Source organism: Bos taurus, chromosome 28 (assembly GCF_002263795.3).
Source record: "Bos taurus isolate L1 Dominette 01449 registration number 42190680 breed Hereford chromosome 28, ARS-UCD2.0, whole genome shotgun sequence".
Lineage (NCBI taxonomy): Eukaryota > Metazoa > Chordata > Mammalia > Artiodactyla > Bovidae > Bos > Bos taurus.
The window spans coordinates 31,828,116-31,844,355 of record NC_037355.1 but is presented as its reverse complement, the minus strand read 5'-3'; the positions used below and the strand labels follow the sequence as shown (position 1 = coordinate 31,844,355).

Here is a 16,240-nt window from a genome sequence, read left to right as displayed (position 1 = left end):
AGGCTCCAGTTTCATCCACCTCATTAGAACTGATTCAAATGTATTCTTTTTAATGTCTGAGTAATACTCCATTGTGTATATGTACCACAGCTTTCTTATCCATTCATCTGCTGATGGACATCTAGGTTGCTTCCATGTCCTGGCTATTATAAACAGTGCTGTGATGAACATTGGGGTACACGTGTTTCTTTCAATTCTGGTTTCCTCAGTATGTATGCCCAGCAGTGGGATTGCTGGGTCATAAGGCAGTTCTATTTCCAGTTTTTTAAGGAATTTCCACACTGTTCTCCATAGTGGCTGTACTAGTTTGCATTCCTACCAACAGTGTAAGAGGATTCCCTTTTCTCCACACCCTCTCCAGCATTTATTGCTTGTAGACTTTTGGATCACAGCCATTCTGACTGGCATGAAATGGTACCTCACTGTGGTTTTGATTTGTATTTCTCTGATAATGAGTGATGTTGAGCATCTTTTCATGTGTTTTTTAGCCATCTGAATGTCTTCTTTGGAGAAATGTCTATTTAGTTCCTTGGCCCATTTTTTGATTGGGTCATTTATTCTTCTGGAATTGAGCTGTAGGAGTTGCTTGTATATTTTTGAGATTAGTTGTTTGTCAGTTGCTTCATTTGTTATTATTTTCTCCCATTCTGAAGGCTGTCTTTTCACCTTGCTTATAGTTTCCTTTGTTGTGCAGAAGCTTTTAAGTTTATTTAGGTCCCATCTGTTTATTTTTGTTTTTATTTCTAATATTCTGGGAGGTGGGTCATAGAGGATCCTGCTGTGATGTATGTCGGAGAGTGTTTTGCCTATGTTCTCCTCTAGGAGTTTTATAGTTTCTGGTCTTATGTTTAGATCTTTAATCCATTTTGAGTTTATTTTTGTGTATGGTGTTAGAAAGTGTTCTAGTTTCATTCTTTTACAAGTGGTTGACCAGTTTTCCCAGCACCACTTGTTAAAGAGATTGTCTTTAATCCATTGTATATTCTTGCCTCCTTTGTCAAACATAAGGTGTCCATAGGTGTGTGGATTTATCTCTGGGATTTCTATTTTGTTCCTTTGATCTATATTTCTGTCTTTGTGCCAGTACCATACTGTCTTGATGACTGTGGCTTTGCAGTAGAGCCTGAAGTCAGGCAGGTTGATTCCTCCAGTTCCATTTTTCTTTCTCAAGATTGCTTTGGCTATTCGAGGTTTTTTGTATTTCCATACAAATTGTGAAATTATTTGTTTTAGCTCTGTGAAGAATACCGTTGTAGCTTGATAGAGATTGCATTGAATCTATAAATTGCTTTGGGTAGTATACTCATTTTCACTATAATGATTCTTCCAATCCATGAACATGGTATATTTCTCCATCTATTAGTGTCCTCTTTGATTTCTTTCACCAGTTAGTAGAAGGAAAGAAATCTTAAAAATCAGGGCAGAAATAAAGGCAAAAGAAACAAAAGAGACCATAGCAAAAATCAACAAAGCCAAAAGCTGGTTCTTTGAAAGGATAAACAAAACTGACAAACCATTAGCCAGACTCATCAAGAAACAAACGGAGAAAAATCAAATCAATAAAATTAGAAATGAAAATGGAGAGTTCACAACAGACAACACAGAAATACAAAGGATCATAAGAGACTACTATCAGCAATTATATGCCAACAAAATGGACAACATGGAAGAAATGGACAAATTCTTAGAAAAGTACAACTTTCCAAAACTAGACCAGGAAGAAATAGAAAATCTTAACAGACCCATCACAAGCACGGAAATTGAAACTGTAATCAGAAATCTTCCAGCAAACAAAAGCCCAGGTCCAGACAGCTTCACAGCTGAATTCTACCAAAAATTTAGAGAAGAGCTAATACCTATCCTGCTCAAACTCTTCCAGAAAATTTCAGAGGAAGGTAAGCTTCCAAACTCAGTCTATGAGGCCACCATCACCTTAATACCAAAACCTGACAAAGATGCCACAAAAAAAGAAAACTATAGGCCAGTATCACTGATGAACATAGATGCAAAAATCCTTAACAAAATTCTAGCAATCAGAATCCAACAACACATTAAAAAGATCATACACCATGACCAAGTGGGCTTTATCCCAGGGATGCAAGCATTCTTCAATATCCACAAATCAATCAATGTAATACACCACATTAACAAATTGAAAAATAAAAACCATATGATTATCTCAATAGATGCAGAGAAAGCCTTTGACAAAATTCAACATCCATTTATGATAAAAACTCTCCAGAAAGCAGGAACAGAAGGAACATACCTCAACATAATAAAAGCTATATATGACAGACCCACAGCAAACATTATATTCAATGGTGAAAAATTGAAAGCATTTCCTCTAAAGTCAGGAACAAGACAAGGGTGCCCACTTTCACCATTACTATTCAACATAGTTTTGGAAGTTTTGGCCACAGCAATCAGAGCAGAAAAAGAAATAAAAGGAATCCAAATTGGAAAAGAAGAAGTAAAACTCTCATTGTTTGCAGATGACATGATCCTCTACATAGAAAACCCTAAAGACTCCACCAGAAAATTACTAGAACTAATCAATGAATATAGTAAAGTTGCAGGATATAAAATCAACACATAGAAATCCCTTGCATTCCTATACACTAATAAAGAGAAAATAGAAAGAGAAATTGAGGAAACAATTCCATTCACCATTGCAACGAAAAGAATAAAATACTTAGGAATATATCTACCTAAAGAAACTAAAGAACTATATATAGAAAACTATAAAACGCTGGTGAAAGAAATCAAAAATTATCTTCTAAAGTGGCTCAAGAAAATGTCAGGCTGGAAATGTACAGATTACAGACCTAATCAGCTATTAAAGGCTCCATCTCAGTCATTACCAAAGATCACACAAATGAGGATTTCTCATAGCTCAGTTAAGAAGGCTTAAACTCATTCCTTAAAACAAAGGCAGCTGACACCATAGGGGATAATGTCTTCTGGGTAAGAATATGTCAAAGAACTTTTTCAAATGCCAGAGACTGCCAAATGAGTTACCACTGGATCTCTCACAGCCATCAGCTTTCTTCTCATCACAGCATCTAAGCTGCTCACTACCACCCAGACACCTCCCTGCAGTCAGGGGAGGGCTCTGGGCCACAGTTCTGTGGCCCACGTGGCCATCTGAACACCAGCACTGGCCTGAGCGCTCTGAATGTGGGTGGCCTCCGGCGAGCAGCTGCCTCTGCACAGATTTCCAAAATGCCTGCTCTGCACGGAGAACTGGTGCCCCTCCCCGAGACAGCCAGGGATCCAGACACAAACTCACCCTTACCGTCCTCCCACTGTGAACCCCACCAAGGTTCCTCCTCTTCCTCAAGTTGCACGTCTTGCCTAACTAACAGAGCCCTCCACCACCTGGTTCCTACTGTTCTTTGCCTAGCTCGTGCATTTTACCAAAATGGGTTGGAGGGAATGGTCACAAGGTCAAAATTGAAAATTACAAAGTTACCTCTGGCTCCCTTCCATGTCCTGGTCTTCTCTTTAACTCCTACTTCTCATCATATCACCATGTCTGGAGGATGAAATTTAAGGTATACAGGAAAAAGGACATGAGCTCAGGGGTCTATGCAGGCCTGAGGAAGAACCTGATTCCATAGTGCTCTGTAATTTTAAGTGATATACGTTAAGTTCTCTGATCATCATTTGCAGATTAAAGTTCAAGGAGAAGCTTAAAGATAATATTATTAAGTCAATACTACAATATCAAATATACAGTGCATGCTTAATACCCGCTAGGTGTTGTTCTGACTCACATATCAGCAAAGCGTCACTGCAACTAATAATGCACCTCTAGGCAGCCAGTCGACTCTGAGGCTGGCCTTCCATCCTAATGAGTGAAACAACCAGAAAGCTTACTAAAGTCCGTGCTGTGATATCCAAAACCGCTATGAACTTCACTACCGTGTGCTGTGTCAGTAAAGAGCCCTGGTTGGAGGGGCCAGGGAAAGGCCAGAGGACAGAATGTGAGCACAGATGGCCTCTTGGTCAGGTTTCTGCAGTAGCACTGTTCCTCCTAGGCCCAGGGGCTTATGACCAGCGTGTCTTTCTCGTGCAGATGTCTGTAGGTGGCTGAAGCAGTTCTGCTTCAGGTTCAGTGTGTGTCTCATGTGATTTCCACAGCAACCGGCAAGTGAGCAAGAGGGGTGAGTGGAAACACATGGCACCTCATGAGGCTTGGCCTAGAGTTTGTATGCTGTCACCTCCATACACATCTCATTGGCCCAAGTGCCACCTGCCCGAGTCCAAAGTCAATGGGATGGAGAAGTATATCCCTCTCTTCGAGGGGAAGCTATGGCAAGGGCAAAGATAGGAGAACAATCTTAGACAAGGGAAGAAAACTACCCCACTTCTCTAAAACAGGTAGGATCTAGAGGCTGCATGCTAGCAACACTTATTCCCCCCCAAACTGCTACATCCAAGATCCTCTAGGCATATGTTTGTCCAAATATCTTTGGACAAAAGCCAGCATGTTGGAGGACACAGAGGGGAAGAATGTGGAGGTGGGCCATCAGGGTACAACGAAAGCCAATGACTCTGACAGACATTCAGTGATATCTCACCAGGCATTGGACTTAATGGAGAATGATGCCTACTATGTGCAAAGCACCTGGCTGGCCAGGCTGCAGGGACATCTGGACATGGTTCTGAGAGGCTGCAACCACCATCTACAGTTCTATTTCATTTCCCTTTTACCGTGAATTTCAGTCCTCTAGCTACAGGGCTTTGCTAGGGTGCTGGAGACACAGCTTCACTGCGACAGTCTACCTCTGATTTCAGAGAGTTGTTATCCAAAAGCAAAGCCATAGAAAGCTACCAACCTTGTTTCTAAAGAGCAGTACTCTGAAAGCATTTATTTGAGACACAGGATGCCATGGTGCTAAAAATGAGGAAAAAAAAATACAACATCTTTAAGTGATCCCCCATCAAATGAATGTTGCAAACTGAAATCAGAAAAAGAATAAAAACAAATAAACTGAAAATTGTTGGCTTCTGAAGTTGCTTCTAGACACACCACCCAAACATCTTTCAAAAAAGAAATTAAGTAAAAATTTTCCTCCTTTCAAGATTAATTACAAAGTTACTGGAAATAGAATCTGACTATGTCTCAGGATAAGAAACATCTGTGCGAAAACAGAAATGAACCATAAAACACTAACGCATTCAGGTAGTTAGAAATATCTACAAAAATCAACTGACATTTTTCATTTTATTCTGTTTGGCACAGTAGAGAACTTTCAACATACACGGGCTTATTGTCTACTTAACTGCACGTTCACACAGTTTACAAATTTTATTTATAGGCATACCCCTGGCTTTATGAAAAATACATATCTTTAAAAATACTGAGCATAGAACAAACATTAGTAACTACAGCCCACCTAGAGGTAGTTTCGGATAACCTTTCACATGTTCACAATTGGTTACGTGCGGTCAGAGAACATATGAAGGACAAGCACACTGTGCTTTAGAACAAGGTAGCACTTCGTGAAGAGCTAGGCTAGGCACGGAAACCAGTCAGTGAGCCAAACAAGCCAAGAGGCAGTGCTCCTTTGAAAAGGAGCACAGACAGAAAGCACAAGAGCGTCAAGACTGAGAAAAATCTCACTTTAATAGCTCATAGACTTGTGGAGTACCCCACCATGTTTTCTGGGAAGAGCTACCTTTTTCCCCCTACAAGCTCTAACATGAGCAGGTGGGTTCTAAGAGAAGGACTCGGAGAACACGTAAGCAGTGACAGGGAGCTCGGATTGCACCCCTGCCCCCATCGTAAGAGTGAAGTTCCATGGAGGACATGTGATCCCAGGGACCACGGTGGACACAGATTCTGCCATCAAATACAGTAGCAGGGTAAAATCCTTTGGAAAATCAGACATGCAAGCCAGAATCCCTCTTTTTTGCCAACATACGGATCTAAGTTATTATATTTTCTTGAGGTAAGTGTCCTTTTCCTGCTTTTGCAGAGGACCATATTGAGGCAATAAAAAAATGAACCACCTTCTGTGATAGATTTTCCAACATGCTGTGTTCAGTTTATTGTTTTGATGGTACTGGTTGAGCCTCTGTGATACACCAGGCCCAGAGACACAGAAGCAAGGCAAGTCAAGTCCCTGCCCTCAAAGACCTGACACCCCAGGGGGTGAGCAGCTGCCTCATCCCAACAAAGAGCGGGCTTCCAGATGCTTCTACTCCTAATATGCTTTTTTTTCTTCATGGAAATTCAAAACCAGACACAGATGGAAGAAGCTAAAGTTACCCAAGAAAGTTTGGGCCCAACTCCGAGAGTCAAGAGCAGGACTGTGTACTGTCATCAGGGAAGGAGGTAGTCCTGGGACCCAAAGAGCTTTCAAGTTTCAGTTTAAGGACAAGAATATAAAAGATTTCCAAAGCTACACACATACACATTCTTACAACATCCCCCCAACCCCAAAACAGATACCAATAAACACATCTATGCAAAAGTATGCAAATGCACAAGCTATATACCACAGGAAACCTACACAAAGACATGGATGCCATATTTTCAAGGACACACCAAAACTCACAAATAAACCTATGACCCTATCCTGCCTATAAGAGAATGGCCATGACTACAAGCAAAAACACATGTGTAAAAACACTTTCTAACAGAGGCTGAGGTTCTCGGTCCAGCTGCCCTGGTAGCTGCTATTGCTTCTATAAAGATTCCAAAGAGTAAACCATTGGAAGCCAACTTCCTATATGTGCCTGTAAACAAGAGGGCTCAGTTCTAAATAATTATGTCAAAAAAATTGACAACTGTGCTCTTTGCCAGAACAGGGATGAATAATTACAATGCCAGGAAATAATTAAGCAGTTCTGGCTGTCGATTCTTGCACTGTCTCTCTGATGTTAGGGCTGCGTGCCTACCACGCACGCCCTCCTGGACAGGCCTCCATACTGCTTTGATCTACGTTTCTTGGAGCAGTCAGTGGTGGGGCGGGTCAGAGTCTGGTCATTATAGAAGCTGTTCTTGGGGGGCCATCACCTCCTCTATGTCCAACTTGGGTGCTCTCTGCATTGACAATGCCACGATCTAATGGCCAATATTTTTCAGAGCATATATTTTCTTTAAAATTTCAGGAAATGAGCAAAGCCTAGCTGCTGTAGGACCATTCACTACACACACACCGAAAGCAAGATTAGAAGAGCTACTGCAACATTAACTATCAGTTCCTAAAGAATGACAGCATCTTTCCGTAGAACAATCAAAACTCAGACAGAAGGCAGCTTTTAAACAACAAAAGCCAAAAGGCAGCCATGAAGAAGAAATGTGTCATTGTGTGAGACACTGAGAACTGACTCGCACTTCAAGCGCCGGGCCTGCCAGGTACCATATCAAGCCTTCGTGACTTAGGGGGTTTATGAGTTGCTGGATGATTCTGCATTTGTATCAGCCGAGAACACCCAGACTGCCCATTCCCTACCTCCAAGGCAAGGGCTGTGATTGGAGAGGCATTTTCCATTCTCCCAAATACTTTATGTCAGGAATAAAATGAAAACAGCTCCCCAAATCACGGCCCCCTTGATCATCCATCAGAGCATTCTGCTGAACAAGCAAAACAGACTGCCACTGCTTCAGAAAGGACAGAAGCCAACTTGAGATTCTGAGTCCGTGATGAAAAATAGGTCTTCACCAAGCGTGCTCAGCGCAGCGTCGGCAATTCACCAAGAGGAAATTGCTCTCCACTTAGGAGCTGACTCCGAGTGTACACATACCTCCCAGAACATACATATGTATATATACACAGAGATGGAACACATATACACACACCTGCAAGGAACAAACACACGTCTGTACATACTGTGAGCAGGCGAGAACCAGCCTTTCTAACACCAATTTATTAATTCGGCAAGGAGCTCATTTGGCTTCTTTCTAGCTGAAAGAAAAATAGAAGCACATCTCTCTGCAAAAAAAAAAAAAAAAACAGACAAAAGGGAATTGTCTGCCATTCACAAGAGGCACGAGAGTCAGATATGAAACTGGCAACACAGAGAAATCCTCCAGTATACTGAAAGGGTCACGGGGTAAATAGAACACTACACAGGGGAGCCCAGGTGGCTGAGTTCTTATCCCAATTCTGCCTCCAAGGGACTTTGGGGCCTTAGGGAACTATATCCTCTCCCTGTTCCTGCACCCATAAGATGAAAGCACAGACCAGAGAGTTTTGCAGCCCTCCCTTTTCCAGTTTGAAAATCATGGGACTCTATAAAAGGATAGCCACCAAAAGTCCTGATGCTTTGTCAGAGTATTTTTGTCTTTCTCCAAATATTGATAATTAATGGGTATTTCAAAGCTTAACACAGTTAGTAAAAATGTGTTAGTAAAGATTCAATCACACAAATGAGCTGATTCTGTAAAGTGATCAGACACCGACTGGGAGCTCTGAAGAGCATTTCTGTCAATGGTGCTAATGACTCAGAATCAGCCACTGCTGGATTTTAAGGAGCCCGTCCCTGCTTTCAAAGGCAGGGGACACCTTCAGTTCTCGCCCATATCTACTCCAGCAGAATAGTCCTGCTTTTACCTGTTTTCTTCACTTAGGCCTTCCTTGGAGGTTCTGTTTGAACAGAGAGCTGCACAGAGGGAATGGTGAGCTCAGTGCTCCAGGAATAAGAGATGAAAGAATGTGGGGTCTGCAGTTAGATACATGGGTGAAGCTTGGGTTTTCGCAATTATGAGCTCATGACTGGGGCAGCCCAAACAGCATCCCCAGGCCTGAGTTACTGCATCTGTACAGTAAGTCAATGCTCCCTTCCTTCCACATTTGAAGGTTATGTGAGGATGCCCATAACTGGACACAGTAGTGGACACCACTGATACCCCATTCCAATATGACGGGTATTATCTTTATGACCTCTCCAGATTTCCAGTGACAGTAGAGAGCTTCCATGTCAAAGACAATGAAAGCAGGAGAAATAGAATCTATTCTATAAAATGCATGCATACACAATGGTGAGAAATGCAGGATGTGTGGGAACTCAAAATATTATCAACACTCCACTTGTTGTATTTTGGTTTGGTGATACTGGCTGTCTTTAGAATCTTTTAACCAAAAAAAAAAAAAAAGGAAGCCAAGAAATAAATTATTTCATTTGAACAAAATCACAAAAGCTGGAATAACTAAAGGCAGTCATGAGCAATACATCAAATCAGTGTCTCCATAAGGAAAACCGTTAACACTTTAATAGCTACGAAACGAATCACTCAATTAATTTCCCACATGCTGAAACAGGTAACAATACATTTATCTGCCAGTATTCTACTCTCCATATCATATATTTCCACAACTGTTAGCAATTTTATTCAGCATAACGGGAAATAAGTTGCACCTCATGGATTCAGGGAAAGAAAGTGGCCTGAGGTCTGCTGCCAGCTGAGCGACTTGATGGAAGAGGTTTCATTTTTCTGTTTTGGTTCTGTTTGTTTTTTCCTCTTTCTCTCTTAATCATTTCCAATGCACGTGCAGAGCGCTCCAAGTCCATCAGTGAGGACAAATGAGACCTCAAGGATCTCTGGGCCAAAGATTTCAACACACAAACTAGGCTCCCACAGGAAGGGACTGCAGCTCCTCAGAGCTCTAGGACACAACGGACCTCCAAAGGAGTCATGAAGCCCATTCCCCAGCCTCAGGCTTCACTGAAGGATCCTAGCTCCTTCCAAGCCCATGTCCTTCATAACCTCCTTGTGTGTGAATCCAAGACCCCAAGCCAAATCCCCCTTGCCTCATCAGTGCTGTCATTAACATGACACCATGTCCAATCCCCTGGCCTCGAAGCAGACTCAGCTAGTGAAACAAAGGTCAGTAAACAGCATTCGCCTGAGCTCTGGAGAGCCAAATGAAGGACGCACACACCAGTCTCAGACCACATTGTCAGAAAAATCGCCTTCCGTGCTAACAGTATCTCCAAGGGCTACTGAGCCCTCACCTGTGAACAAGAGACAAGCACTCTCCCCCAGCTACCCCTTGGCCCCGAGAAAGAAGAGCCCCCGCTGAGGCACTAGAAGAACCCCACCTACCCGAGAAACAGTAATGTCCAGTGCTCTCCTGTTTCTCCTTCCTCAGCTCCAGAGTCTGCAGAGGTCTCACCTTGTAAATGAAACACTTTCAAGGAGGCCTGAAATCCTCCTTGCTTCGAAATTCTCCTTGACGCTGGGAACATCACCATAGGCTGTGCATGATGCTGCTTCATTGGTACAAGAGCCATTTGTCTGAAATCACCTTACCAATCACTTTGTAATACCAACAATGTCCCCCTAGAGTCCCAGGATGACCCAGCTTATACCAACCTCTACTTCTTGTTTGGCCAATGGTGTATCCATGGATGAAATCCTGGTGCATTCTGAACACATGGGAGGACTTCCTCCAGCCTTGAAAATACCCAGCGGGTGAGGCATGAATCCTCACAAAGAACAGACAGTCGAGGGCTTACCTTGGGCTTCACCACCTTCATGAAGGCCCCTCTGACCAAAGCTTCCTCTCGTTCTTGTGTGGTTACTTTCTGAGCATCCAGAAACTTCAAATTGGGCAGCTTGTGCAGAACAAAGCATCTGGGAGAGAACAGTCAGAGACAGCTCAGGAAGACGGATGATGGACTCAAAGGTTCATGCAATTTATCTGATGTTCAGGAAACTATATCATTAAGTCTTCAGAAGTTTAGACCTTGGGTGCTGCTTCTCTCCTCTTCTTTCACAATGAATAATCACTCTTTGGGGAAATTCAAATGGTTCTGTTTTATACAGATATGCAACTAAACTTTCAAAACATACACTAATGGTTGTTCTTGACTCAAAGGTATACTCACAAACTGCACACCTGGATTCACCAATAAGATCCTATCCATGTATTTACCTTTTTCCATTCTGAAAATCTTTGATGCACAAGAAATTCTCAGAGAAAATAACCTACAACCTGATCACACCATTCATGTTACTGTCATTCTTATGGGTCATCTTTATTATTCTCATCTCGGAGAGAACAAAAAAACCTTCATTTTGAAGCTGAGACAAGAGACTTTAATTTGCCATCAGGACAATAATAACAACCTGGACAACTCTGGGATAGAAGTAAGAACATACATAGCTGAGAAATTGCTTCCTTGAGGGATCAGACAGACATGCTGAGGACTTTCTTCTCATCATCACTGAGTTACTTCTACACTGGCACTATGAAAATTATCTCCATCAAGGAGAAACAAGGGGAGTTGGTTTCCAGTGGACATTAACAGCCCAAATATGCCATATGGTCTCCCTGCAAAGAGTCTTTGGGATCCATTACCATCTTTAAGGATGACCGAATGACTGACTACTTGTGTGATGAACTATCTTTAAGCAGGTGTATGGATCTGACAAGAAGACTCATCTGGTCAGAAGACAGGTACATAAACATATAAAAAATGATACGAAAGGTATAGACACCTGCATCTAGCTCTCCTTCCTCAGGGACAGTCACCGACACAGAAGCTTTCCATCAAGCTCCTATACTCCTCCAATCAAAGGAGCAATTGTTTAGACCCTTTCCTGCTTAGGAGGAAAAGGTAGGTATCCAATGTCAAGAGCGGTAAGTCACATCATCTGCATGGGAATCTGACTTTTTCTCCCTGTATCCTGCATCCTCAGTATTCACTCATCTTTCCAAATCCCAACCCTCAAGAAGTTTTCTTCTGCATCCCCAGCCCACATTGCTTTCTCCCTTCTCAATACGCCAAGGAGGCATTTTTAGCACCCTGCAGTCTAACACCATATTATTTTCTAATTGTCCTTCAGTTTAATGTCCTCACCAAAACTATAAGCTTCTTGAAGACAGGGACCAATTTTTCTTTCTCACTGTCAAACCATTTTGGAAAGAAGCATTAGAATGGACACTATAAAATGCCAGTTCATTTCAGTTGCACAAATGTTTCTTAAGCACCTATTTCATGCCAGGCCTAGGTATACAGAGGTGATTACAACATGGTTCCTGCTCTTTCAGTTCAGTTCAGTCACTCAATTGTGTTCAACTTTTTGCGACCCCATGGACTGCAGCATGCCAGGCTTCCCTGTCCATTACCTCTCCTGGAACTTGCTCAAACTCATGTCCATCGAGTCAGTGATGCCATCCAATCATCTCATCCTCTGCTGTCTCTTTCTCTTCCTGCCCTCAATCTTTCCCAACATCAAAGTCTTCAAATGAGCCAATTCTTTGTATCAGGTGGCCAAAGTATTAGAGCTTCAGCTTCAGCATCCATCCTTCCAATGAATATTTAGGACTGATTTCCTTTAGGATGGACTGGTTGGATCTCCTTGCAGTCCAAGGGACTCTCAAGAGTCTTCTCAAGCACCACAGTTCAAAAGCATCAATTCTTCTGTGCTCAGCTTTCTTTATGGTCCAGCTCTCACATCCATACATGATTACTGGAAAAACCATAGCTTTGACTAGACAGACCATGGTCAGCAAAGTAATGTCTCTGTTGTTTAATATACTGTCTACGTTGGTGATAGCTTTTCTTCCAAGGAGTAAGCGTCTTTTAATTTCATGGCTGCAGTCACCATCTGCAATGATCTTGGAGCCCCCCAAAATAAAGTCTCTCACTGTTTACATTGTTTCCCCATCTATTTGCCATGAAGCGATGGGACTGGATGCCATGATCTTCGTTTTCTGAATGCTGAGCTTTAAGCCAGCTTTTTCATTCTCCTCTTTCACTTTCATCAAGAGACTCTTTAGTTCCTCTTCGCTTTCTGCCACAAGGGTGGTGTCATCTGCATATCTGAGGTTACTGATATTTCTCCCGGCAATCTTGATGCCAGCTTGTGCTTCCTCCAGCCCAGCGTTTCTCATGATGTACTCTGCATATAAGTTAAATAAGCAGGCTGACAATACACAGCCTTGACGTCCTCCTTTTCCTATTTGGAGCCAGTCCGTTGCTCCATGTCCAGTTCTAACTGTTGCCTCTTGACCTGCATACAGATCGCTCAGGAGCAGGTAAGATGGTCTGATATTCCCATTTCTTGAAGAATTTTCCACAGTTTTTTGAGATCCACACAGTCAAAGGCTTTAGTGTAGTCAATGAAGCAAAAGTAGATGTTTTTCTGGAATTCTCTGCTTTTTCTATGATCCAACGGATGTTGGCAATTTAAGGGGTTCTAATATCATGGGGAAGATGGGTTCAAAGACAGAAATTAGAAATTGGAACAGCTAAGCACCAAGTTTGAGGTTATGCACAAATTAGCTTTGCGAACACAAAGAAAGAAGAACAAGCAATCTTAAGAAAGCTTCAAAGAAACAAGCCCTAAAGCAGTTCCCAAACACTAAGTTTTTTTCTCAGTGCAAAGTTACTTGAGGTGTGAGCAGGCCTCCCTCCTCAGTGGAGCCTTAGGTCCCCAAGGCCAGCACCCCCAGTTCATAGGATGGTCCTACATCATCAAAGGGCCTCACATATGCTTGTCCAGGTGAAAGACTCAGCTGATCACTCAAATGCCAAATAGCTCAGAGGTTTCTAGTCACAGCCTTCCTATGACTTAAAGTCAAAAATATTCTAAATTCTTTTGTGGTATCCTTTTCCTGCTCAGAAACTTCCACACCAACATCTGAGGTCCTAGAAATTTGACTACCTACTTCCTGCTCTCTCCCTGGCCTCAAGCTACTCATTATCTTCTTTCTTACTTCTCCCTAAGCCTCTTCTTTCCCTCTCCAAATGCCACCTAAGCTTACTCTAAATTAGACAAGTTCTGCAAAGGCCCCAATACCTTTCTATCCTCCAGAAGAACTCCCACTGGCCTCAGTCAGTGTCAGAGAAAACTTCCATCTTCTGCTTGTAGCAGCAAAGTCTTGATGACAACAGATTCTTTCAAATAAAGACACGTACAGACAGAAACAATATGTCAGGAGTGACGCTCAAAGGAGTAAAGACACCCACTAAGTGTAGGGTGGGAAAAGATGAATATTCAGGTGAAGAAAAATCAGTATTAGAAAATCAGCCAATGTTTAATGATGGAATGAAAGATGTCTTCACAGGGCTGGCAGGAACCATGGTGACAACAGACAGCATGTTGTCATTTCGCCCCACTTTGGATCACAGCCCTGAAATCAAAGGAGAGAGAGAGAAGCGCTAGCTTTTAAGCTAGTTAAAAAATTTTAGATGACAAAGAGCTACTGTTTTCAGAGCAGTCTTCTTTCAACACCAAAGAAACATCCACGAAACAGGCTGCCAGCTCCCCTGAAACTAGGGGTGCCCAGACTCCCACCCAGTTGGTCAGCCTGGATTTCCAGGTGGCTGATGCCTAAAGATGTCTGAGAGATACTAGGAAGGCTCGTTCCAAATAGTTCAGTATGAGACTCAGCTCAGGACTCCGGTATGTCCCTTAGGAGATGTCTTCTTTCATTTATTTACACATTCACCCACCCAGCAAATACTTAAAGACTACCACCCGCCAAGAACTGAGCCTGGTGCTAAGAATGGGTGATGCACAAAACAGACAAGGTCCCTACTCTCAACGAACTTACATTCTAGCTCAGTGGGTCCCAGACTTGAGGAGGTGACAGAATCCCCCAGAGGCCTTGTTGAAACCCAAGTCACAGGGTCCCTCCCTAGAGTTTCTGATTCACTGCATCTGGAATGAAGTTTCAAATTTACATTCTAGTAAGTTCCCAGGTGAGGCTGATATGCTGCTAGGCCTGCTGAGAATCACTGTCCAAGTACAAAAACACCACAAGGATTAACAGTTTTGGAATTATGAAGTTGATAAGGTGGCCAAGTGTATCCTTCCCAGTTCAGCTAGTGGTCTGTCCTGCCCCCAATGTCTACGGTCCCCAGTGCCCAGACAGAAGCCATATCCACCAGACCTTCTTTCTTGCCCCTTGGTGGTTTGGAACCAGCTCTAAACCAGCTCTGCCAATGCTTAGTCAGTGAGCTTTCTGCCTGCCCGTCCCATTCTGGTCTTGGGAGATCTATTTCCCTTTGTTCTAGGTCATGTCAGGGTGTCAAAAGCTGCAGCTTCAATCCTGAGTATAATACAAGTTTGCCATAAAAATACAAGAGAGGATTCCCGAAGCCACAGAATGAAGGCTTTTACAATATCAATTCAACCCTTGTAAATTTAATCCAGGGTTATTTGTTGCACCAAAATCTCTTTACTGTGATGTATTACTTAGTTACCAGGGTTATCACAGCCGTATCCTAAAGTTGCATAGTACATAAAACATTTCAGTTAACAATGCGGGAAGGTTAACTCCCCCAGATAACCTGCAATCACCAGGGCTAGTCCAGATGACATGCCTCTGTCAGCTTCCACGAGCTATTGATGGTTCAATCAGTTTGTTTTGAAGGTAAAGTACAACAAAAGGGCAGTAAACTTATTCAGACTGTCAACAGGGGCTATCGGGAATGGGGCTTGCAGGTAAGTAATTCTGGGTGTTTTAAAGCTATTATCAAACAGCAATGGTTGAAGGAAGAGACAGCTACTAATAACACAGAAGGCAGCCATCATAAACCACTTTATGGCAGAAACCCCCGTCCATAAATCCTGCGGCACCCGGAGACAGCTTCAGATTTATAAAACTGCTTGTTAAGCCAGGGCACTGCTTAATGAAAAGAGATCTGTCTAAGTTCTCAGGCTCACATCCCCAGCCCCAGAGGGCAATGCCAATTTTCCTGACCTTCCCAAGGTGGTTGGGAGAAAGCCTCAGGGCCGGGAGGGGTGTGGCGCGAAGTCAGAGGCCCTCCTGGCTGTGACATGGAGGGTGAGGTTACCCAGAGGAGACCAGGGACCCTGGGAAGGTGTTCAAAGAACCACCTGTCTCTGCATACAGATTCTTAAAAAGTGAGACCCACACACAGCTTTTCAGGTTCTCTCTCTTTTCATAGAGGAAGTGCCATTTCCTGAAAGAAATCCTCTAAAGAGATGCTTACAACTGGTAGAGGGACAAAAACAACAGCAGAAAGCCTTTTTGGTTTGTTTGGTTTTTGCTCCCAAGTCAGTTTTCTCTACCAAAAGCTCTGGCACTTTTCATCCAGACTTCAAAGGGAAGGGAGGATGCTGTCTCCTGCCCACATCTGCTCCCCCGGGGGATCTGGCTGCTCCCCAGGCCCTCTGCACAACTACAGGCACATCAAGACGGATCTCCTACATCTGCTCCTGGGGCTGGCTGCCATGTTTCTTCTTCTGAGACTCTACCCAAGAAACACCGCATTTCCAGATCCCAGGGGAACTGCATGTGGAGTC

At 42.9% G+C, this 16,240-nt stretch overlaps 1 protein-coding gene across 1 annotated transcript in view; it reads right to left on the bottom strand.

Annotated features, from left to right (window-relative positions):
- The window catches only part of LRMDA (leucine rich melanocyte differentiation associated), an 864,553-nt gene that overhangs the window by 521,515 nt on the left and 326,798 nt on the right, over positions 1–16,240 (bottom strand). Inside the window, exon 4 of the mRNA XM_010820667.4 lies at positions 10,474–10,591. Coding sequence (XP_010818969.2) covers positions 10,474–10,591 — 118 coding nt within the window. The remainder of the gene's footprint in view (positions 1–10,473; positions 10,592–16,240) is intronic.